Raw genomic sequence first — 25,025 nt, 5'->3', positions numbered from 1 at the left:
TGCCCCTCACCAGACATGCTTAATATTGTCTAGAACACATTCATCTTAAAAGAACACAACTTAGAGGAGAGAAGATAGGATCAAACTCTGTGTACATGAATCTGTCTTCTCAGTGCTTGGAAGTGAAAGAAAAGGAAAATGTAATGCAAATGCTCTGCACTGTCAATCAAGGGAATATTAAGGCTCAGATAACTGAAATAATTTTAAGTTTACAGTGTACAGAAGACATGCAAAACACGGACCACAAGAAAATGGTAATTTATATTCCAACAGATCCCAGAAGAATAGCTGTCTATAACTAAACTTTATCTATGGCCCAAACTCTAGCTCTCTATAGTGAGTCTATAACACCATGGAAGAAACAGGAACCAGTCATCCTCAGGAACCAGGAAAGGGGTAAGGGCATACGGAGGACACTCACTGTGATTCATGATCTAACTGCTCAGCAGGAAGCCAAGCCAGGCATCAGCCTCCATCCTCCAACTGCCCCCACCTCTACATACTATTCAGTGCTATGAAATGTCCCTACTTCTATTGTCCCTATTTACTGATTTACTATAGCTAAAATAAACGGGGGGAGAGGGGGAGAGAAAGTTTTCTAGGGATCAAAATGTTTAATATGTAACACTTTCTGGGCTCCTATCTACCCTGTTTCTCATGGCAAACTGAATGACTTCAGTAGTCACAATAAAACCTAAGCCTTTGTTGTTGTGGTTTGTAAATTTCTGAAGTCTGAATTTCCCACTAACAAGTCAGGAAACCTTCGGTTTCCCAAGCATACCACATTAGCTCGCCACTGCCTCAGTGCAGGCAGCCTCCACACTACAAGAAGGTGAAAGAAAACCAGTGAACTCATCCACTTTAGCACAAGACTGCTTCCTCCTTTGGTCTTTTATGTTAAATCTGACAAATTGAACACCAGAGAATTAACATATGAAAGCCAAATAAAGGAGGAAAGTCTTTTTCTTAAAGACTTACAGGAACTAGGGGCTTAAAAAATTTTGGGGGAGGCTGAATAAGATTTGGAAAGGGATATACTCTTTGTAGCTTTTTAAAAGGGAATGAATAAAAGAAAGAAAAGTAACTTACCAAGGAATAAATGTTGAGAAAGGAATTATACTAATCTTCCAAAATACCTATTTGCAATATCTGATTGAAAACAATGTGATTTTGGGAAGAGAAAAAAAGACTAATGGAAATTAAAACCAGAAAATTCTGCAAGTACATCAGAATGTTCTTCTAAAGAATCCATTTCTTAATACATTTTCCTCAATCCACTAAGATATAAAATACAAAATGGATTTTACATAATAAGACAAAAACATGTAAATATTCTTAGTAAGATAAAACAAATAGGCATACATTTTTAAGGGTATAGAATACTATGCCCTTGAAGTCTGTCTAAGACAAGGCTGCCTGTTAAAAATATTTTCCGAGAACTTTAAGTTCCTTGAAATGTTCTAGGGAAATGGTATTTATGACAAACCTACCTCCCCTGGGGAATATGAGATGTTATTACTGGCAAAGCCACAAATTTTTAAACCATCCAAAAATAATTATGAATTTATGCCAAATGACTAAACTGGCTTTATTATTATAATGATTAAGAGAATATTTGCTAATGTCTCATGATCAAGGCTCAAAGTAGCCATGAACCTACAGAAAATAGTGTGACAAAACAGTGGATTGCAAGTGGTGGTGATTTTCTATGCTTTTGACAGGCAGGATATTACAACACAAATTCACTGGGGAGGATGATTTGCATATGAGATATATGAAATAGGAGGAGTGGGTGTATGTCACGGAGAAACAGGTTTCGGGGTAAATACTATATTGGCATTGTGGTTCTGCCAGTTTCTAGGCAGGACCTTTGCAAATTAACTTCCCTGAGCCTCAGTTATTTATTTGTAAAATAAAGACAATAAAACTTGCCTGCTATAACTGTTTCTAGGATTAGCATGCTATACGTGGCATATAATAATTGCTCAATAAATGGTAATTCTGTTACAGATGAAGAAAAGAAACTATATACTATGTGTCTATTGCTTACAGTTACTCCCTAAAATGGGTCTTAGTTTAGAATTGGAATAGGTATAGTTCAAAATTTAACCGATATTTCTTGAATACCAACTAAGTATCAGGCACTGCTCTTAAGTTAGAACTACAGCATTGAATAAAACAAACCAGTAATTGAAATTGACCAGTTATTGAACAAAACACACACACACACACACACACACACACACACACACACTTCTACTTGAATGAAGTGTACATTCTAGTAGGAGACACAGCCAATGATCAAATAAGTAAAATACAGTATGCCAGATGGTACTAGATGACATGAGAGAGAGAGTCCAGAAGCTCGCTGGGGAAGCAGCCAGTCCTAAAGCCACAGGCCCTGTTGTGTTCAAAGAACAACATGGAAGCTGGTGTGACTGGAACAGAGTGAGCAAAGTAGGAGGGGCCAGAGAGCTGATGAGGTGAGGACAGAGTGCAGGAATGAACAAGTGAACACTAACAACATGGAATAGGAGAAAGGAAACACTTTGGAGGTCAATGCTCTGTCTGGGCTTTCTGGCATGTAGCCTGGTTAAGTGGAAAGAACACATGCTTCGCAGTCAGTGAGTTTTTATTCTGGTTTGGTTATTTTTTATGTTTGGTAATTATTTTACCACTCTAAATTTTAGTGTTTTGATACCTAGCCTCATCTGTAAAATAGGAATAATAATTATGTAAGAATTAAGTAAAATCAAGTAGCACAGAGTAGACCCTCAGTACACTTGTTTCTTTCTCACTCCAAGCTAACCCTCTCACTACACAGCTTGGGAACCAGAGTCTGTGTTCCAGTTCTAGGCTACCATAACAACCTTGCATGTTATTTAATCTTCTTGGGCCTTAGTTTCTCAACTGAGAAATGCAGATGGTACACACAGAGCTTATAAAGACATATATAACTAACAGTTAAAGTGCTGTTTTAAAATTATAATAAAATAATGTTACTGTTAGTTTATCTTAGTATATAAAGTTTAAAACAGCAAAAATATATGACTCCAATTCTTTTACCTTATTTGATAAAATATCCTATAAATTAAAAATTGTTTAGCATGACCCTAGCTTGTTTGGACCAGTAGATAGAGTTGTCAGCCTGTGGACTGAAGGGTCCCAGGTTCGATTCTAGTCAAGAGTACATCACCAGGTTGCAGGCTCCATCTCCAGTAGGGGGCATGCAGGAGGCAACCAATCAAAGATTCTCTCTCATCATTGATATATCTGTCTCCCTTTTCCTCTCACTTCCTCTCTGAAATCAATAAAAAAAATATTTAAATTGTTTACATGAAAGATTTATTTAATAGTCATGTATTTCCATTCCCCTTTCTTGCCCTCACTTAAGAACACCGATCTTATGGAAAGATTACCAAGAAGATGTTAAAATGCAAAAATTGAGATGATGAACAGTGTTTATTTTAGAGTAAGCTATTTTTATAATAAAAAGGGAAAGAATAGGAATCTTTATATTTTCATGTTTACTCGTAAAGACACATATAAGAAACTAATCAGTGGTTATAGATTGGGGGAGAATGGGCAGATGAAGAATGAGATGGGAGGAAGATACTTTATAGTATACATTTTATTTTTTTAAATGTTTTTATTGATTTCAGAAAAGTAGGAGGAAGAGATAAAAACATTAATAATAAGAAAGAATCACTGATTGGCTTCCTGCTTCACACCCCCTACTAGGGATCAAGCCCACAATCTGGGCATGTGCAATGACTGGGACTTGAACCGTGACCTCCTCTTTCAAAAGTCTATGCTCAACCGCTAGCTTCTCTGACCAAGCTACAGTATATTTTTTAATATACATATTTTGAAATGTATATTATATATTTAGAAATGTTAATCTAAAATCTAAGAGTAAAATTCAAACTTGCTTAAAGGGTTAAAAATGAGCAAAACAAACTTTGTATAATTACAAAGTTAATTATACAACAATATAAGAACTACAAATGACCTGTTTCTTGGACAATTTGGGCATCCTTCAACCTATGACTTTGTATTTTTTCTGAAATTCTCAAAAACATTATACAATATCCTCGATTGTCTTCACATTTTTCACTATGGAAACCAAGCCCAACAGTGGCACATATAGAAAAAGACTGTTCCCTCCAGGTCTATGCCAAATCAACTACCCCACCCCACCTCTGAGTCCCCAAGTAGACATGTTTAGGATCATCTAATCCTAGCAGAGAAAATGCACATCACACTCAAGGGATGAAGGACAGGGGTAAGATGACCAGAACATCAGAGAGGCTTTGGAAGGCCAGCTATTAGCACCCATTGTGATTTGCTGGCATTTCCGTGGATAATGCATATTCAAAGCATCATTCTCTTCCAGGACGAGAGAAAAGCTATGGTACAGATCTATGAAGAAAAGAAAAATGGAAAATACTGGCTGGTCTCAAATACACTTTGAGCATCAGATAATGAAGAAGAGTCATGAATGTAAAGACAACTAACACAAAAAAAATCAAACAGAGTTTTTCCAAAAAATTAATCATGCCTTAAAATTTTAGGGGGTATTTCACTAGAGGTGATTCTTTGTTCCCCGGATTTTTTGCAATGTTGGGAGACCTTTTTGAAGTAGTCACAACAAAGCCTGGGGTTATTGGGTTACTTCTGGTATCATTAGGTAGAGACCAGGAATGCTGGTAAACACATACTACAATGCGTAGGACAACCCCATAACAAAGAATTATTATTCAGCCCCAAACGTCAATTGTGCCATGGCTAAGAAACTCTGGCCTAAAATAATAACCAGTGTGCTAACCATGTGCATGGCCTGAAGGTGAATCACACTAAACAGATTATATAATTGTATCTTTCATTCAGATGTAAATTTTGACTCTCCCAGGTGACTCCTACTTTAGGCCAACCTATTGTGGCTGAGGTATTCTTCCGTATTATCTCACCATGAGTACAATTTTCTACTTCTAATGTTAACTAATATGTACTCTAACAGGCAGTATGCTAGGAGCTTTTGTATAATTTTACCTAATCCTCAAAACAACACTATTATGAATGAGGATCCAGTATTCTCTCCAGTCTATAGATGAGAAAAAATGCAGTCAAATGGCTTTCTCAGTCACACTAGGTAGAAGTGGGAAGCCAAGATTCAACTCTGAAAATAAACTCCAGAATCTGAATTTCTCCCCCAGCACTACCCTGCCGTCCATAGTATTCCACTGCCTTTTTCCTATGGTGAGTCATCCTGGCTGCCTTTTGCTACTCAACCACCTGCACTGTATACTGTCATCTATTGCTGTGGCCCTTCCCTAAAAGAAGGCTATCTTGGAGCCAAACAGATAAGACACAGAAGAACACTTCACAAGGCGTACATAATCAACCACAGAAAGGGTTAGGAAGGAACAGAGAGAATAATCAACAATGAAAGTGTTAGGAATCTGAGATAAGCCCAATATTACCATCACATCACCAATGGAAACTTAAAGTCAGCTCTACATGCTACCGTGTTTTCCCGAAAATAAGACATCTTCCGAAAATAAGACCTAGCGCATGGAAAGATAAGACATCCCCTGAAAATAAGACCTAGCGCAACTTTGGGAGAAAAAATTAATATAAAACACTGTCTTATTTTCGGGGAAACAGTATATACTAGGCAAGGTACTCCCAGGAATTCAGGAGCACATGTGCTCACACACACACACCCATGACAATACAAAGCATCACATGCTGGATAGCTTTTTGAATGCTTCTCCTTAGAGAGACAAGGCAACTAGGGGAAGGCATTATGGCTACATTAGTTCTGGGCAGGCCTTGTAAGATGAGGGAGACACCCTCCTGAAACTTTCAGTCTGCTAAGGACCTGCAATATAAATTCAACGAATGATAAGCTTGTGTGTGTGTGTGTGTGTGTGTGTGTGTGTGTGTGATGGTGCGGATAGAAGTAGAAGTAATCAAAATGGAAAGTCTGGAAAAAATATTAATATGTTGATCTGAGAACTCTTTTTCAAATAATTAAGAATCCCATGATCAAAGGAGAAGAATGCAAAAAGAACAATGAGCAGGCTCTTCAACACAGTAGTGTATTCCCAGCACTTGGTCTTTAAAAAGTTCCCTTTTGTTAGCTATACTATAGTCAAAACAAGGCAAAAAATAAAAAAGTAAAAAAACCCACCTGAGTAAACTACAAAAGAAAAATCATCTTGAGTAGATGTTTTTTAATGTGAAAAATTAAAATGTGGGATGGGGAGGCACAGCTCAGTGGTATTAAGTGGACGTCCGCCATACAATCATTCTTTCTAAAAAGTTGACAATACAGTACTGGAGAAACGACAATACGTGATTCAGGCTCGAAATAATTATCCCAGTATGGATTTATACATGTTGTCCTTGTTGTCCCTTCCGTATTAGTTCACGTTTCCTCTCCCAGGCCTACACTGAGCACCTTTTTAAGTCTCCTCCCGGCCCTCTGATTGGGGTGTGGAGAGTCTTTCCTAGCCCAAACGCCTTACTCTCCACACTCTGAAACTTCATCTTTCAATTTTTCTTTCTAGGAGACTCTTTGTCTCAAGTCAGTTATTTTACCCCCCTCACTCCCCCCTGCCTTTTTTTTTTTTTTTTTTTTTTTTTTTTTTGCTTTAAAAAGAAAAGGAAAAAAAGAGAGTTGCCCCAATCCCAGATCCCTCTGCTCAATTTGAAGATTTCAGGAACTCCTCTGAAGATCCTGTTTCTCAAAGCTCCCAAGGTACTTGTAATTAATTAAAGGTTATTTGACTATTTGCATCTTATTATTTCACCTTTCCTGCTACCTGGGGAGCCAAGCAAGATTGTTCAGATGATGCAAAGTCCTGACTCAGGATGCCCCATTTTTACCATATATTCCTCTGACACCAGAGAAAAATTCCTCATGCCCTAATTCTTATTTCACAATGAAGGAAAATATTAATCCAACTTGCTGGATCTGGACCCATTTACGGTGTCTCTAAATGATCTCAATGATGATGACAGGATTTTCAGTAACAAAGACAGAAAGCAGACACAGATGTACACTCATACTCAGCTAGCAGATGCCAAAAAAAAAAAAAAAAAAAAAAAAGTGTTACTGTTCTTCTATATCTTGCTGACCAAGTCAAATGAATTGAGCATTACATTATGACTATGGTATGCTGTAGCTGTAATGTTTTTTAGAAAACCTTTGACTTGTGAGAGAAATAAAAGGAAGCAACATACATAGAATAAAGACTAGTCATAGCTATTTTTATGAGTGCTTCTAAAAATTAGACTAAACAGTGAAAGGTTCAATTGAAAATCAGGGAATAGTGCAAGGAAACATAAATTATAGGCCTGAATACCAAGAACCTATATCAGCCTAAGGAAACTTCCTAATAAATTCTATGTAATTACTCTGCAAACTGCTTAGAACTTTGTGGTTATTTAACCATGAACAGAGCTACTATCAATGCAACAATTAAAATTATATATTAGATAAGAATTGCTATAAGATATAATCATAAACAGACTATCAAAGTTTAGCTGTGAGAACAGATGTAAAATTGAATAGAGCAGTGTGATAATTGTTGCTTTCTACTTAGTAATTAACATGTAAATCAGGAAGAATGAAAGAATGAAAGCAAATATAGGAATTGAGCTACATTAAATTGAAGTTACAAATTTCGGACTACAATGAGATGCACTATTTCATATTGCTTTAAAAAAAGACTAAACAGGATTTGGTATCATCACACTATGTGGTTGATGCTGGGAAACTTTTATAAGTTCTGACCAGAGTGATTTATGCAATATACAAGCAGGTTTTGACAGAAAAAAGCAAACTGACAAAAACACAGTACCTTGCACACAGTAGGTGCTCACTGTAATTGCCTCATAAAGTTCTGAAATGAATGAAATGTCAGCTGACTGGCACAACACTGCGGATGGACCCATTTTAAAACGAGGCAGCTCAGGAGTTTCCATGTCCTAATTTCAAACAGTAGTTTTAAACAAAACCCTGAGACTGTTTTATCATTTAGGATTTTTCTAAGAACCGGGAGAGAGGGATTTGAAAGCAGAGTCTTCCATCTATGGTGGGGAGCAAACAACAGTTTTATTAATAATGGAAACATTGAAGCAGTGACTAGGCCAGTAAATCTGGCGACTTCATCAGGATGAAGCAAAAGGCTTGCTTAGTAACAGCTTCAAGAAGGTGATAGCTTAAACCAGAGGCTTTTCCAGAGAAAGACATTTACCATTTAGGCTTTAACTGTCTATCATTTAGAGTACTGTTTCTCAAAGTGTGGCCCTTTCAAGAAGTCTGTAATGTCAAAGCTATTTACATAACAACACTATTTTTTTCACTCTCATTCTCTCACAAGTATACAAGGAACTTTCCAGAGGCTATATGATGTGTGGTGACATCATTACTGTGACAGCTAATGGAATATATGAAACAGATTTGAGAATCCAGCTGTCTTCAATTAAGCTAGACATTAGTAGGAGTTTGCAGAAATATAAAACAATACAATTTTCCTGCTGTTTTGCTTTGAAGTTTTTCTTTTTATAAAAACATGCTATTTATGCTAACATATAACAGGCTTATTAATGAATACATGAATATTTTTTAAATAACTTAGTCTAAGCCCTGGCTGGTTGGCTCAATTGGAGGACTGACCCTACACCAAAGGGTTGCAGGTTCAATTCCCAGTCAGGGCACATACCCAGGTTGCTGGCTCGATCTCAGACAAGTTGGGGTAAGTAAGGGAGGCAACCGATTGATCTTTCACTCTCACATCAATGTTCCTCTCTCTGTCTGTCTCTCTGTGTGTCTCTAATATTCTTGGGTAAAGATTAAAAAAAAAGACAGAAAAATATCTTAGTCTAAATTTCTAATACAGTAAATATTGATAGATACAATCCACACAATCAAAAACTCTTTGGAGCCCTCAATAATATTTAAGAGTTTAAAAGAGTCATGAAACCAAAAATGTGAGAACTATCACTCTGGAGCCTTTTCAGAAATGCACTGGAATTATCTGCTCATTCTTTCCCAACATCTTACAAAATCTAAGAATAGGAAACCATCCCTTTTTCACCTCAGAATAGCCTCAGCACTAACTGTAGTCCTTTGATGTTTGAAAATTTAATGAAATAAACTTTTGCCATATTCATAACACCAAAACTTTAAATTCAAGATCCACATAGTAAACAAAGTACAGTATTTGTCTCCCAAAAATAACAGATGAAAAGCTAAACTGACTCTGAAGTTGTTCACCACTTACAGGTTTATTTCTATAGCTAACAGAAACAACAAAATGCCATTAATGGCATGTGGAACTGATTTCATTGCTAGATAATCACCCTAAGTTTATATGGGCCAGTTGTCTGAAGAACTGGAAAAGTAGGAACATAATTGATGTGTTACAGTGGTCAGGTTATAGATGAATATTTCCATTTCAGTTTCATTTGCTGTTGATGTAATGTTGCTTGTGTAATAAACAAACGTATCTGTCCAACACAGTTCTGGGCTCTTTGGAAAAAAATAAAAGAACCACTCCTTTGCAGAAATGAAATAACAAAGAGAGTAAGGGGCTAGGATATTGGCATTTACCACCAAACTCTCTTCAACAAGCAAGCACATACAGTTCTAATGCAGGGATCTGAATAAAGAAGGGACAAAGATGTTCCAAAAGTCTCGAATCATTCGAGAGGCCAATGTACTTGGAGAACACCAATGGGAAAACCATTTACACCTCATTTTCTTAAATATCTAAAACCAGGCACATGGTAAATATCAGAGCATCGTCTTTAAAAGATGAATAAAATTACTTGGAACAATGCTATAATATTTTCCCCAGGAGGTGTATTTGTTCGGTTCTTTTACTTATTCAAACAATATTCATTTAGTGCCCTCTACAGGTAAGAGCTTTGCAGTAGACACTATAGAATACAAAAATGAATCAGACATGTGCCCTATTCTTAACAAGTTTATATTTTAGTAGGGCTTATTGTAATGTACAAAAATAAGACAAAAGTGGTGAGAATTATAAATTATATGGGTATGACTAACATTATAGCATTTAGGCACACTATATGTTTCATATGTGTATTACATGATGCATATTACTAATACTCAATGTCTCACACAGTCAGGAGCTAAAATATATAGTCACACATGTGTGCTGACGTGTGTGTAAATACAAACTGAAAAGATCCTCAGAATGTATCATTATAATAAAGAACCAGCATTATAGTTAGTACCAAAGAATATTTAAGATGACAGATGTGATATTTTGAAAAACCAAGGAACTGGTATTACACATAATAGTGATAAACCACAATAAGTTAACAACAGTTCTAAGCCATAATAGAAACTCTAAAGAAAAGCTGTAATAAGATACTGCTTTAAGCCAGTTTGGATTTAACTAGTACTTCACATTTGTATCCATAAAACCAGCTTCCACAATCTGTTTTTATTGGACAGGATTCAGTGAATGTTCCTATAATCCGGTGATGTCAGGACTTGAACATGAATATGAGTACTCCAAGACAGTAGTCTTCAATCTGGGGTACACATACCCCGGAGGGTACACAAAAATTTTCCAGAGGGACAAGCACTGGGGAGCTTTAAGGAAACCGATGTCAATGTCTGCAGCTCACACACATGCTTTCTAAGACTGATCTATCGTAAAAAGTGCTTGTGCTCTGAGTTCTTTCCAACAACACTTTCAAAAATTACCTTTTTACTTAAAATCTTTCAAATGCACTTCATGGGTTGGAAACCCCTCTGTGGCACAAAGGGACAACCCTAGAAAGACATTCCTGAGAGGGTTCAATGAGAGAGCAGCTGCAGTTTCAGAACCAAACACTGGATGCAGCAATGCCTATTACTTAATCTGAGGAAAACTCAGGGAAGTTCCCGTAATTCATTTCTTTTATAGAGGGCCTGATGCACGAAATCGTGCGAAGGGCTCAGCCCTCACAGCCCCAGGTTTGTCCAGAAGGTCATCTGGACAGTTGTTCTGCTGTTCAGTCTAATTAGCATATTAAACTTAATTGTATAGAACTAGAGGCCTGGAGCATGAAATTCATTTACTGGGGAAGTGTCCCTCATCCACCCTGCACCCTCCCAATCTGGGACCCCTTAAGGGATATCTGGCTGCCCATTTAGGCCCGATCCCTAAATGGGCAGTTGGACATCCCTCTCACAATCCAGGACTGCTGGCTCCTAACTGCTTGCCTGCCTGCCTGCCTTCCTGATTGCCCCTAACCACTTCTGCCTGCCAGCCTGATCACCCCCTAAACACTCCTCTGCCAGCCTGATTGATGCCTAACTTCTCCCCTGCCAGCCTGTTTGCCCCTAACTGCCCTTCACTGCAGGCCTGGTCACCCCTCACTGCCCTCCCCTGCAGGCCTGGTCATCCCTAACTACCTTCCCTGTAGACCTTGTCCCCCCCAACTGCCCTTCCCTGTAGGTCCAGTCGCCCCCAACTTTCCTCCTCTGCTGGCCTGGTCACTCCTAACTGCCTTCCCCTACAGGCTTGATTGCCCCCAACTGCCCTTTTTTGCAGGCCTGGTCCCTCCCAACTGCCCTTCCCTACTGGCCATCTTGTGGTGGCCATCTTTGTGTCCACATAGGGGCAGGATCTTTGATAGGATAGGATAGAGGCCTGGTGCATGGGTGGAAACCAGCTGGTTTGCCCTGAAGGATATCCCAGATCAGGGTTGGGGTTCCCTTGGGGTGTGGGGCGGCCTGGGCGAGAGGCCTGTGGTAGTTTTCAGGCTGGCCACAGCCCCTGGCAACCCAAGCGGAGGCCCTGGTATCTGGAATTTATTTACCTTCTACAATTGAAACTTTGTAGCTGGAGTGGAGCCAAGCCTCCTGCTCACTCAGTGGCTGGCAGCCATTTCTGTTTGGATTTGTAATATTATATTATTCAGCCATTTAAAAAAAAAATCTTGATATTTGCAACAACATGGATGAAACTGGAGGGCATTATGCTAAGTGAAGTAAGCCAGGCAGAGAAAGACAGGTATATACTGCATATCACTTTTAACTCATAGAAATAGAGTAGAATGGTGGCTTCAGGGGTTAGGACGGGGTAAAGTGGGGGGATAGCATGAGGCTGGTAAAAGAGTACAGTTAAAAGATGAATCAAGTATGAGGATCTAATGTATGGCATGTGACCACAGTTGACAGTACTGTGTGCTATAAATGAAAGTGATTAAGACAGTAGAACTTAAGTGTTCTCATATACACACAAAAAGGTGAATATGTGAGGTGATGAATGTGTTAATTTGGTGGGAATCCTTTCACGATTTATATTTATGTCAACTGGTAATGTTGTATATTTTAAATATCTTATACATTTATTTTTTCAATCATACTCCTATAAGCTAAATTTAAAAAGTAGATAATGTGCTAAAGAGAAGCGCCGTAATTTCTAGTCACACATTATTTTAGGAGAGGTAAGAACACACATTTGAAAACCAGTGCTCTATGAGATATGACCTAAAAGAATGCAAGCACAATGATGAGAATTTTTTGTTATGTTGACAGTTTTTCTAATACAGAAAGTGTTCCTTGAAAAAGACACTTTGTATCTGGACTAGGTCCATGCAATAGTTTTTGTTCTTTGTTGGAGAGGCAGAGTAGTATGCAGAAACAGCACAGCTTTGCCCTTCCTGACCTTTTTGACCCTCAATTTTCCTAGCTGTAAAATAGAGATAATAATCCCAAGCCATATAAGCTTACCCTGAGAATTAGAACCAATAGATGTATTGATTTAGTTTACTGCTTGGCAAACACATTACTGACACTAAATAAAAAATGGAAGTTATTATACCATCTCCAAATTTTAGTCTTTGGTCTTTGTGAGAAAAATCAAGATTGGACCTAAAATTATTTACTGCCCTTTTTAGGTGAAAATGTAGCTACTGAACAACCATCTATGCTGTGCATTATTCAGTCATTTTTCCAGTAATGTGAACAGATGTTAGCTCATTTAGTCATGATGTTCTCTGTGAAAAAATGGATGGCCCTGTAGGTCAGGCATATAGGCAGTATCCACACACTGGGGTACAATCCTATATAATAAAAGGGTAATATGCAAATTGATAGAACAGCGGAACAACCAATTACTATGACGCGCACTGACCACCAGGGGGCAGATGCTTAATGCAGGAGCTGCTCTTGGTGGTCAGTACGCTCCCACAGAGGGAGCACCGCTCAGGCTGGTGAGCACAGCAGTGGTGGTGGGAGCCTCTCTTGCCTCCGCAGCAGCACTAAGGATGTCTGACTGTGGCCTAACCCATCAGCCGGATGTCCCCTGAGGGCTCCCGGACTGCTAAAGGGTGCAGGCTGGGCTGAGGGACACCTTCCCCACCCCCCGCATGATTTTCATGTACTTGACCTCTAGACAATAATGAACAACTGGCTAAGTTAATATTCAGCCAGAATACCAGTTCCAGAAAATAAACATGTAAATAGTAAGGCAGGGATGGGGAACCTTTTTTCTGTCAAGAGTCATTTGGATATTATAACATCTTTTGTGAGCCATGCAAGATTATCAACTCAAAAATGAACCTGCTGTATTTGGTCAAACATTTAACTAACTCACCCCAAATGCCTTGGTAGGGCCAGACCAAATAATTTTGTGGGCCTTATATGGCCTGTGAGATGGACTTTCCCCACCCCTGCAGTAAGACTTTCTATCCATAGTCAATCCTGGCATCATCACTTGGTAGCTTGTTATAATGCAAAATTTGAGGCCCATCCCTACCTACTGAATTGGAATCTGCAATTTAACAAGGTTCCCAGGTGATTCAAGTGCACCTTAACCTGTGAGAAGCAGTGCGTAAAGAATAGGCTATTCACAGGGAAGATACAATCACCAGGTATATATGTAATTCAGATGGGAACTTTCTGTTGCATCTGTTTAATTAGAGCTGAGTAAGGCAGGACCATGGAAAGTATAACTTCTAATAACAGACCGACACACACACACACACACCCTAAATCAATGATTCTCAGCTGAGAACCAATGCCTCCTTCCCCTTACCCCCCATACCCTAAGACATTGGGCAATGTCTGAAGATATTTTTGGTTGCCACAACTGGGCTGCTAATGGCTTCTAGTGAGTAAAGTCTAGGACTGCTGCTCAAACATTTTATAATGTACTGGACAGTCCCTAAGAAATCATTTGGCCCTAAATCTCAATAATGCTGAGGTTTGAGAAACACTAGCACAAATTATATAAACACCCCCACATAAAGGCATATTAGTAGGAACTATTCATGGAAAAGGGAGCAATAATTGACTACATAGCTCTGAAGGAATGAATGTCATATGTGGACATTCTGCAATGAGGGTCTAATACTGCTTTCAAGATTATGAGTACCCTGTTTAAAAGCTCTTAAAATCACTTATCTGCTTTTGCTAGCAAACCCAGAGTCAATGATAACCTATATTAGCACATAAAGTCAGTCAGCATCAATGCCTAAAACCTGTTAACATGCAAAGAAAAAATGGAGATAGAAAACTAAGTTACTGTTTGGGTTAAAACCCAAATCCAACTGAAGAAAGAAGTGGACTTCGACCCTCAACTCTACATCCTCCTTACCCAAAAGGCATCAGGAGTCCATACCTTAATTGTCCATACCCCCTTGTCTGCAATTTCAAAAATCTAGACTATACAAAGTTTTTGCTAAATTATTGTAGCAAAGCTTCTTGTCTGAACTTATTTAGATACTAAAGGCCCAGTGTATGAATTTGTGCACAGGTGGGGTCCTTCGGCCTGGCTGGCGATAGGGGCTGATCGGTTCCGTGGGAGGTTGGCCCGGGGGGAGAGGGGAGGTTGGCCAGTGGAGGTAGGGGCTGTTGGCTGGTCGGCCCAAGTGGGGCCATTGGGGCAAGCTGACCAGGGGTAAGGGCCATGGGAAGTTAGCTGTGGCAGCACACTGACCATCCTGCATTAAGCTTCTGCCCCCTGATGGTCAGTGCGTGTCATAGTGACCGGTTGACCTGTTGTTCAGTCACTTAGGCTTTTATACATATATATAGACTAGAGGCCCATCCATGCACCAGTGGGGTTCCTTGGCCTGGCCTGCGGGGATCAGTGGACCTCCTTGCCGCCGCCGCAGCCCAGCTTTACCTGCCAGCATATTGGGCTCCAGCCCACTGTCAGTGTTGATCCCGCACAACAGGAAGTAGTGCGTGAAGTGGCAGGCAGCTGAGGAGGAGCCTGAGCCCTGGGTGGGTGCGGCTCCCACTTACCCTGGCCCCGCTGCCACCAGTGCTCAGGCGTGCAGGGGAGTGTCCACAGGAAAGGCTTGTGCCACGGCAGCTGTGTTCCCAGCCTTCAGCCTGGCATCTGGCGCCCATTTGTCAGATGAGAGGCATTGACCACCTGCACTGATGGTGGATGCTCCTTACTGCCTTTCTAAAATTTGAAAACTTTAGCATTTTGACAACATTTGGCTTCAAAAGTTTTGGACAATGATTGCGGACCTTAAATGACTAAATGACTAAATTACAGTTAACACTCAGCAAATATTTGCTGAAAGCATTCATTTATATATATTTGAAAAACCAAAAAATACTCCTAGTCAAATATGTGTGTATATGTGTATACACACACAGGGAGACACTTATATATTCATGCACATACACATAGATATCTCTGCATTAGTAATTAGCAGTGTGACAATTAGCTTCCTTGTTTAGGACACTGCATACAACAGGCAAGGCTTATAACTTCAAATTCTATAAAGACAAGGTAAGTTTGCAAAGAAAAACTTCTTTTCTCCAAGACCATAAACTAACCTCACAGTTCAATCTTCAAATGCTCCTGGTTATAAAGCAAGAAATAATAGATAATCTAGGATAAGCCTATTCACCATCCTACCTAATAAAAAAGTAATATGCAAATTAACCATCACTCCACTCCACAAAACATGCCTGCAAGCCAATCAGAGTGAGTATGCAAATAAACCCAAGCAAAATGGCAACAGCCACAGAGAGCAGGAGGGAGGCGTTTCCCGGGCAACGGAGGAAGCCAAACTTTCCGCCTGCCCTTGTCGGCCTAAGCCTCTACTCAAGGCTACAAAGTTTCAATTATAGAAGGTAACAAATCCAAACAGAAACAGCTGCTGCCACTGAATGAGCAGGAGGCTTGGCTCCACTCCAAGCTACAAAGTTTCAATTGTAGAAAGTAAATATATCCCAGATACTAGGGCCTCTGCTTGGGTCACTGGGGGGCATGGCCTGCCTGCAAACCACCACAGGCCTCTCACTCAGGCTGCCCCACGCCTCAAGGGAACCTCAACCCTGATCCGGGACATCATTCAGGGCAAACCAACTGGTCCCCGCCCGTGCACCAGGCCTCTATCCTATCTAATAAAAGAGTAATATGCAGACTGACCATTACTCCAACATACAATATGGCTGCCCCCAGGGAGTCAAAGATTCTGCTCCTATGTGGACACAAAATGGCCAGTAGGGGAGAACAATTGGGAGGGACCAGGCCTGCAAGGAGGGCAGTTGAGAGGGATCAGGCTTGCAAGGGAGGGCAGATGAAGGCGATCAACCCTGCAGGAAAGGGCAGTTAGGGGTGACCAGGCCGGCAGAGGAAGGAAGTTGGGGGCAAACGGGCTGGCATGGGAGCAGTTAGACATCAATCAGGCTGGCATGGGAATGGTTAGGGGGTTGGGAGCAAGCAGTTGGGAGCCAGCCAGCAATCCTGGATTATGAGAGGGATGTCTGACTGTCCGTTTAGGGATCGGGCCTAAATGGGCAGTCGGACATCCCTCAAGGGGTCCCAGATTGGAGAGGGTGCAGGCTGGGCTGAGGGACAACCCCCTCCTATATCCCCATGCACAAATTTCGTGCACCGGGCCTCTAGTATCAGAATAAGTACTAATTCCAATATTAGTAGCATAACTAGTTTGTCTATTTGTCTCTCTTTCTCCATCAGTCTCTCTCTCATACATACACACAATCCCACAATGTATAATAGCATTACAAGCACCTGACTGGTTCTGACAGGTTTACATCACTGGTTGCCTATCCTAAATGATATCTTGGGGTTTAACTCTTTCTGCCTATAAACTCCTATTTTTGTCCTGGACACGCTTAACCTGCTTAACCAACTAGCTTGCTTACTGTCATATGGACTAGCCCAGGAAAATACTAGTAGCAGATTGTTAGGAAGAAAGTAAATAGGAACACACTGGGAGCAGATGTATTCAAATCAACATTTTTATTGCCTACTTTGTAAGATGGGGCTTGGGAATAGCCAATTTCCAGAAACCATAAAAAGACCCATGAGTTCGCACCATGCAGGAAAACATGCATCGGGCATGATGCTGAAAATCCTGGAAACATTTTTAACTTCTTCAAAATCCTTTATGCCTGCCATGGCACTGCCAAGATTCACTAACTGCCATTTAATATTAATGGCCTTTCATTACACTGATAAACAATCTTCCCTCCTTTATATCCTAAGGAAACACACCTCTTTCTCATGAAAATAAAATAACATATATTATTTAATAAGTTGAAAGTAAATCTTGAAAAGCTTTTTTTAATTGTTCTCTAATAAAACTCTAAGAAATGTGATGCAGAAGTTATCCTCAGCGCACTGTTTAACATGATTCCAATGCTAAGGTCGGAAGAAGAAACACTTTGCCAAAATCTCTAACTATTTCACCACCAAAGCGATTTACCCATGGGTTCTGCCACTGGGTTGTGAAGTCCTAGGACCATTCAGAAAGGAGCCGCTATGTTTCTCTTCTCAGGCTCCCAGGTGTCATAAGCAGGGAGAGGGACAGGGCTGAAAGCCATGCTAAGTCTCTTGCCCAGACTGTGGATGAGATCATCATTAGCCCCACCCCAGCATCCAGCCCAGCTTCTTCAGAATGTCACAGGCCACAGCCCTTCACCCAGCCTCCAGTCAAATTCTCAAAACAGGAAAAACTAAAAGTGAATCCTCCCCACAAAAAAAGCTTGGGAATTCTTACATTATATAATTATTTTAAACATGTTCCTCTTATGTAGGGTAATTACAGGTAGGATATCAAAAAAACCCTCTTATTTCCAAGAAGCCTATTCCAAATTAGTTTAAATGTCCTCTCAGATCCTTAAACAACTTTCAAAAAAAAAAAAAAAAAAAGGTTCTCTGGCAAGGATTAAAGACATGCATTGAATAATTAACTCATTCTTAATGGAAAAGATATATTAAAATATTGTGTGTCCTGGTTGGGTAACTCAGCTGGTTAGAGTGTTGTCCGTGTTGTCCTGATTCGCTAAGGTTGTGAGTTTGATCCCTGGTCATTACACATACAAGAATCAACCAACGAATGCATAAATAAGTGGAACAACTAATCTCTCTCTACTAGTAAAAATCAATCAATAAAAATTAAAATTAAAATGTTATGCACTCTTCATGCATCACCAGAAAACAAGTATTTATAACTTTTCATCCATGACAAGTATTTTAGTTCAATTCTTTGGGTATTCTATTCTATTTTATTTATAACAAAGTTCTATTGTATTCTATTTATAACAATACTTCAAAGCTATAATTACATCCTCTATAATCAGCCCATTGCCGTGTAATTAAGAGTGCCACAAATTTAAAACTGTGGCCTTATTACTGAGGAAAACAGTGTTTTGACGAGATAATTTATTTCATGTAAAATGCCCTCCTGTTATGCCAACACATTTAAAATGTAAAAAAAAAAAAAAATACTACACTAGAATCATTTTTAAGAGAGGATCATTATGTTTCTGATAATAGAGTTTCCCCCCTATCATTTCTAGTATCCAAATCTCATCAATAAGCTCTTTCCTATTAAACCCTGTGCTCTTGCCACATGTTATAAAAATTCTAAACCCCTTCAGATGCCTCTTATTTTCCCCTCATTCAACTATCATCCACTATGAGGACAAAGATTTATGTGAAGTGATTTCTGGCAGTGTCGTGCTAGTGTAAACAGAGTTTTAATTGGCAGAGAGACCTATTAGTGAATAAAATTATATCTTAACTACAAATCAGGAAGTTGAGCACCAGACATTAATGTACATGTATTGTAATGGTTCAAGCAAACCATTTGATAAATATAACCATAACCACATTAATAAAAAACAACAGTAATAATGAACACTTATCAAATGCTTATTATGTGTCAGCACTATGACAATCTTAAGACAAATTACCTCATTTAATTTTCAAATGATCGCTGAGATAATACAATGTTTGCCTCCAGTTTTCATATATGGTAACTGAAGCTCAGAGATGTTAAATTACTATCCAGATCAATCAGCTATGAGAGGAGGGCCAGTCTTGAAGCAAGGTCAAACTGAATTATAAACTTGTGCCTGTTTTTATTGCCTTCAGGTGAGACTAAGAGGAAGCTGAGAAGTAGTTTATGAGGGACTAGAGGTCCGATGCACGGAATTTGTGCAAGAGAAGACCTTCCTTCCCTCCGCTGCTGGCACGGCTTCCCTCTGGCACCCAGGAACCGGGCTTCACTCAAAGCCCTGGCTTCGTTGGGAAGGTTGTTCATTCTAATTAGCATATTATGCTTTTATTATTATAGACTGTAAACTACACATGCAATTTAACCTAAATATTCTTGCTCTTACACTTCCAATAATGCTCCTGGTGAACTGAAACTGTTATCAGTCAATGAAGGGGTAGGGACAGAGAAAGCAAAAAAGCAAGATGACTATCAAGATTCTCCACCCCCATCAAATTCAGGAATTCCTTTCTGTATTCTGTAAGAGATAATACATCTTTCTAAATTCCATAAATGTTTAATCAGACCTCATAAGGTTACTAACGCACAAATCACAAAATCCAATGCACTTTTGTGTTTTTCAGATTAAAGAAGCTGATTGGCCAAGAAACGGAATCCCAGGAGAGAAAGGAGCAAGAAAAGGAGAAGAGGGTCACCGCGCTGAAGGAGGAGTTGACCAAACTGAAGTCTTTTGCTTTGATGGTGGTAGATGAACAACGAACGCTGACAGCACAGCTTGGGCTTCAAAGACAAAAAATCCGAGACCTAACCGCAAGAACGAAGGAAACACATGCTAAACTAGCCCTTGCTGAAGCCAGAGTTCAGGAAGAAGAGCAGAAGGCAACCAGACTAGAGAAAGAACTGCAAACGCAGACCACAAAGTTTCACCAGAACCAAGAAACAATTATGGCGAAGCTCACCAATGAGGACAGCCAAAATCGCCAGCTTCGCCAAAAGCTGGCAGCACTCAGCCGGCAAATTGATGAGTTAGAAGAAACAAACAGATCTTTACGAAAAGCAGAAGAGGAGCTCCAAGATATAAAAGAAAAAATCAACAAGGGAGAATATGGAAACTCTGGTATCTTGGCTGAAGTAGAGGAGCTCAGGAAACGAGTGCTAGAAATGGAAGGGAAGGATGAAGAGCTCATAAAAATGGAGGAGCAGTGCAGAGATCTCAATAAGAGGCTCGAAAAGGAAACATCCCAGAGTAAAGACTTTAAACTGGAGGTTGAAAAACTCAATAAAAAGATTATGGCTCTGGAAAAATTAGAAGATGCTTTCAACAAAAGCAAACAAGAATGTTACTCTCTGAAATGCAACTTAGAAAAAGAAAGGATGACCACAAAGCAGTTGTCTCAAGAACTGGAGAGTTTAAAAGTAAGGATCAAAGAGCTAGAAGCCATTGAAAACCGGCTGGAAATGACAGAATTCACCCTAAAAGAAGATTTAACTAAATTGAAAACATTAACTGTAATGCTAGTAGATGAACGGAAAACAATGAGTGAAAAATTAAAGCAAACTGAAGATAAGTTACAAGCTGCTTCTTCTCAGCTTCAAGTGGAGCAAAATAAAGTGACAACGGTTACTGAGAAGTTAATTGAGGAAACTAAAAGGGCATTGAAGTCAAAAACTGACGTGGAAGAAAAAATGTACAGTATAACCAAGGAGAGAGATGATTTAAAAAACAAATTGAAAGCAGAAGAAGAGAAGGGAAATGATCTCCTGTCCAAAGTTAATTTATTGAAAAATAGGCTTCAATCATTGGAAGCAGTTGAGAAAGATTTCCTAAAAAACAATTTAAATCAAGATTCTAGTAAGGCCACAACAACATTACACCAAGAAAACAATAAGATTAAAGAGCTCTCTCAAGAAGTAGAAAAACTGAGACTGAAGTTAAAGGATATGAAAGCCATTGAGGATGACCTCATGAAAACAGAAGACGAATACGAGACTCTAGAGCGAAGGTATGCTAATGAACGAGACAAAGCTCAATTTTTATCTGAAGAGCTGGAACATGTTAAAATGGAACTTGCCAAGTATCAGTTGGTAGAAAAGACAGAGTCTAGCCACGAACAGTGGCTTTTCAAAAGGCTTCAAGAAGAAGAAGCTAAATCAGGGCACCTCTCAAGAGAAGTGGCGGCACTGAAAGAGAAAATTCATGAATATATGGCAACTGAGGACCTGATATGTCACCTCCAGGGAGACCACTCAGTCTTGCAAAAGAAACTCAATCAACAAGAAAACAGGAACAGAGATTTAGGAAGAGAGATTGAAAACCTAACTAAAGAATTAGAGAGGTACCGGCATTTCAGTAAGAGTCTACGGCCTAGTCTCAATGGAAGAAAAATCTCTGACCCTCAAGTGTTTTCTAAAGAAGTTCAAACAGAAGCAGCAGACAATGAGCCACCTGATTACAAGAGTCTCATTTCTCTGGAACGGGCAGTCATCAATGGTCAGTTTTATGAGGAGAGTGAGGACCAGGAAGAGGATCCGAATGAGGAGGAATCTGTGCTGTCCTTCAAGTGCAACTCATCTACTCCCTGTCCTATTAACAGGAAGCTATGGATTCCTTGGATGAAATCCAAGGAGGGCCATCCTCAGAATGGAAAAAGACAAACTAAATCCAATGGCAACTTTGTACAAACTGGAGATCTAGTCCTAAGCCACACACCTGGGCAGCCACTTCATATAAAGGTTACTCCAGACCATATCCAAAACACAGCCACTCTTGAAATCACAAGTCCAACCACAGAGAGTCCTCACTCTTACACAAGCACTGCAGTGATACCAAACTGTGGCACCCCAAAGCAAAGGATAACCATCCTCCAGAACGCCTCCATAACACCAGTGAAATCTAAAACCTCTGCTGAAGGCCTCATGAATGAGCAAGGCATGTCCCCAATTACCATGGCAGCCTTTGCCAGAGCACAGACCCCAGAGTCTTGTGGTTCCATAACTCCAGAAAGGACAATGTCACCTATTCAGGTTTTGGCTGTGACTGGTTCAGCAAGCTCTCCTGAGCAGGGACGCTCCCCAGAGCCACTAGAAATCAGTGCCAAGCACGCGATTTTCAGAGTCTCTCCAGACAGGCAGTCATCTTGGCAGTTTCAACGTTCAAACAGTAATAGTTCAAGTGTGATAACTACTGAGGATAATAAAATCCACATTCACTTAGGAAGTCCTTACGTGCAAGCTGTAGCCAGCCCCGTGAGACCTGCCAGCCCTTCAACACCACCGCAGGATAACCGAACTCAAGGCATAACTAATGGGGCACTAAACAAAGCAACCAATAAAGTCACCAGCAGTATTACTATCACACCAACAGCCACACCTCTTCCTCGACAATCACAAATTACAGTAAGTAATATATATAACTGACCCTCGTCCAGTCTATACTGATATTATTGCAAGGAACTCCGTCCTCTTTAATGATCCCTCCACGTCCCCCAAAGATTGACTGAACTTGTACTTTGGGAAGGTTTGTGCATGAACTATTCAACAGTACCTGAAACTAACTGTTGCCTGCATAATCATATCAAGTGTGCACTTACTGTATATCTTTCCATTTACATACTTATATGAAAAATATTTAGTCTGCACTTGTATAAATACATCTTTATGTATTTCATTTTCCATAACTCACATTAATTTGATTGCAACTTGTCTTGGTGAAATACCTTAACATTATAAAACAGTAAATAATTTGTTATTTTTTACCATTGCTTGCTGAATTTTCTTTTGGTCATTTTGTGTTATATTTTTGCATGTACAGTAGAATTTTATTTCCTGTTCATAATGTCTATTAATTCTTCCTTAAGAGAAAAATAAAAGAGCAGAGAATTTACTTCCCACTTACAGTCAACTTTTGATCACATATAAAGGCAGAGAAAGTGGTTTAAATAAATAAAATTTCATGATTTCAACGTGAACTATAAGATCTCAAAGGAGCAAACTTAACTTCATGTTGGAGATCTCTCTCAATATCTTTGGTGCCCAGCACAATGCTTCACACATGTAGGAACTTAGGAAGTTAATGTACTGATAATAATTGAATAAAATAATATTAATTTGCTTTTGTGAGCAAATGAGCTGATGGTGAAAGTAAAAAACTTTGAAATGTGATAGGAAGCCAGAAAAAGTACATTTGGAAATACAAGTAGTAAAAGTTACCTTCATAATCAAGAGTTGACTGTATTTCTACAATAGATGAAAATCTCCATAAAACATGTATATCTACACTCAAACCTAGACCTGGCCACTATGACCAGACAAGTACTCCTGAACATGGTTTCAAAACAAAAATGTCATTTTTGTTCCTTTCCCCTATTTGGTTCCTCAAATCATTTGGATTACTTAAGGTAGGTGCTTTCTACCTTGCTTTTAGATGGCTGCCTTTAGAAGCTTACAACGTAACCATGTGTTGTTGTTGTTGTTAACTTTTTAACAAGCAAATGAAAGCCAAGATAGTTACAAATACAAGTTATAGAAAAGGCATGTTTAAAAAAGATCTTAGAGTATGTTGAGAGAAGTTTCCTCTGTAATTATTGTTATGCCATTTATAAGGTAGGTGAGACAGCCTAAAAATTCTGGTATCTGGCTGATGGGATTCTCCGAGCTTAATCCATACTTCTATATCAGAGAACAGCAGCTTTCAGAGGAAGATTTTAAACTACAGATCAGGTTCCCCAGTCACCTTCCAAAAAAATGATTTTAGACAAAGTAGCTCATTGCCATTTTCCCTTTCCAACCTTGTAATTGTTGATTTAGTTTGGTTAATTTTATTGCTAGTTATTGATTTTAAACACAATTCATCTGGACACATTTAGGCAAACTGTAAAGATCTTTAGAAGTAAAAGAAGTATTTCACAATTATCCTCCTTTTCCCTGCAAAATCAATTTCATGATAGCCAAGCGAGGATTTGTTGACAGAAACACTTCCATGGTGATGAACTACAACACCAATGCTGTGGGCTTGCATCATCATTAAATAAATTTGGATGAAAGTTTAGGCTGGTGATGAATGAGAAAGCTTCTGTTTAAACACAAGTATCTTGGGAATCAGCAGTGAGTGACCCAACTGTATTACAAAATACATGATGGCCTAAATGTTTTTCAAAACTATTTTTATTTTTAAGCCATTTTAAGGTAAAACTTTAGAAGTAACTTGCATACTTCATTTTACAAAGTATTTCAAAGTAGACATTGAGAATGCTGCTGCATAAGATGTTTTTTTAGATAAAAATCAAGAGAGAATGCTATTAACATTTTGAAGGGTACTGATCATAAAATTATGAATGGAAACTAGAAAGAATTAAAGGACATGGTCTTTAAAGTGCTTCCCAACCTTTGTCTCATAACGGCACAAGCAGAACACATTTCCATAACACTGGGGGGAAATGGATGAAGAGGCAGAAATGATCAGCCCCAGACTCGTCACCCCAAGGTTCTCCTGGCTGCCCCAAATGCGGAAGAGAAAATTCACTCTTGGCATACCTACAACTAAGACAGTTTGAGGATCTCTACTACTCATTAGTCCATTCATTTTGTAAGGATTCAATTTTTTATATCATGTGAGCCAGAGCAATTCTCTACAATAAAGTTAACACTACATGTCCTAAGCTCCATAATTATAGTGCACAGATTCTCACTTTATTATCTGTTCCAGATATTAACCATAAGCAGACTTCCCAAATGATTAACATTACTGGATT

At 39.2% G+C, this 25,025-nt stretch overlaps 2 protein-coding genes across 6 annotated transcripts in view; one reads left to right on the top strand and one right to left on the bottom strand.

The window, feature by feature from the left end:
• Positions 1-25,025, bottom strand: part of CMSS1 (cms1 ribosomal small subunit homolog) — a 361,662-nt gene that overhangs the window by 311,219 nt on the left and 25,418 nt on the right. The gene's annotated exons all lie outside the window — the stretch shown is intronic.
• The window catches only part of LOC123651029 (filamin A-interacting protein 1-like), a 50,668-nt gene that overhangs the window by 9,459 nt on the left and 16,184 nt on the right, over positions 1-25,025 (top strand). For 2 of the 3 annotated variants that reach the window (XM_036447680.2, XM_045584027.1), the window contains exon 2: positions 19,899-23,028. In XM_036447680.2, coding sequence (XP_036303573.1) covers positions 20,014-22,692 — 2,679 coding nt within the window. In that variant the 5' untranslated portion in view covers positions 19,899-20,013 and the 3' untranslated portion in view covers positions 22,693-23,028. Of the gene's footprint in view, positions 1-19,898; positions 23,029-25,025 lie in introns of those variants that run through there. The other variant, XM_045584028.1, reaches the window with a different exon arrangement.

This window comes from Pipistrellus kuhlii, unplaced genomic scaffold (assembly GCF_014108245.1).
Source record: "Pipistrellus kuhlii isolate mPipKuh1 unplaced genomic scaffold, mPipKuh1.p scaffold_m20_p_2, whole genome shotgun sequence".
In the NCBI taxonomy this organism is placed as follows: Eukaryota; Metazoa; Chordata; class Mammalia; order Chiroptera; family Vespertilionidae; genus Pipistrellus; species Pipistrellus kuhlii.
This window is presented reverse-complemented; position numbering and strand designations above follow the sequence as displayed.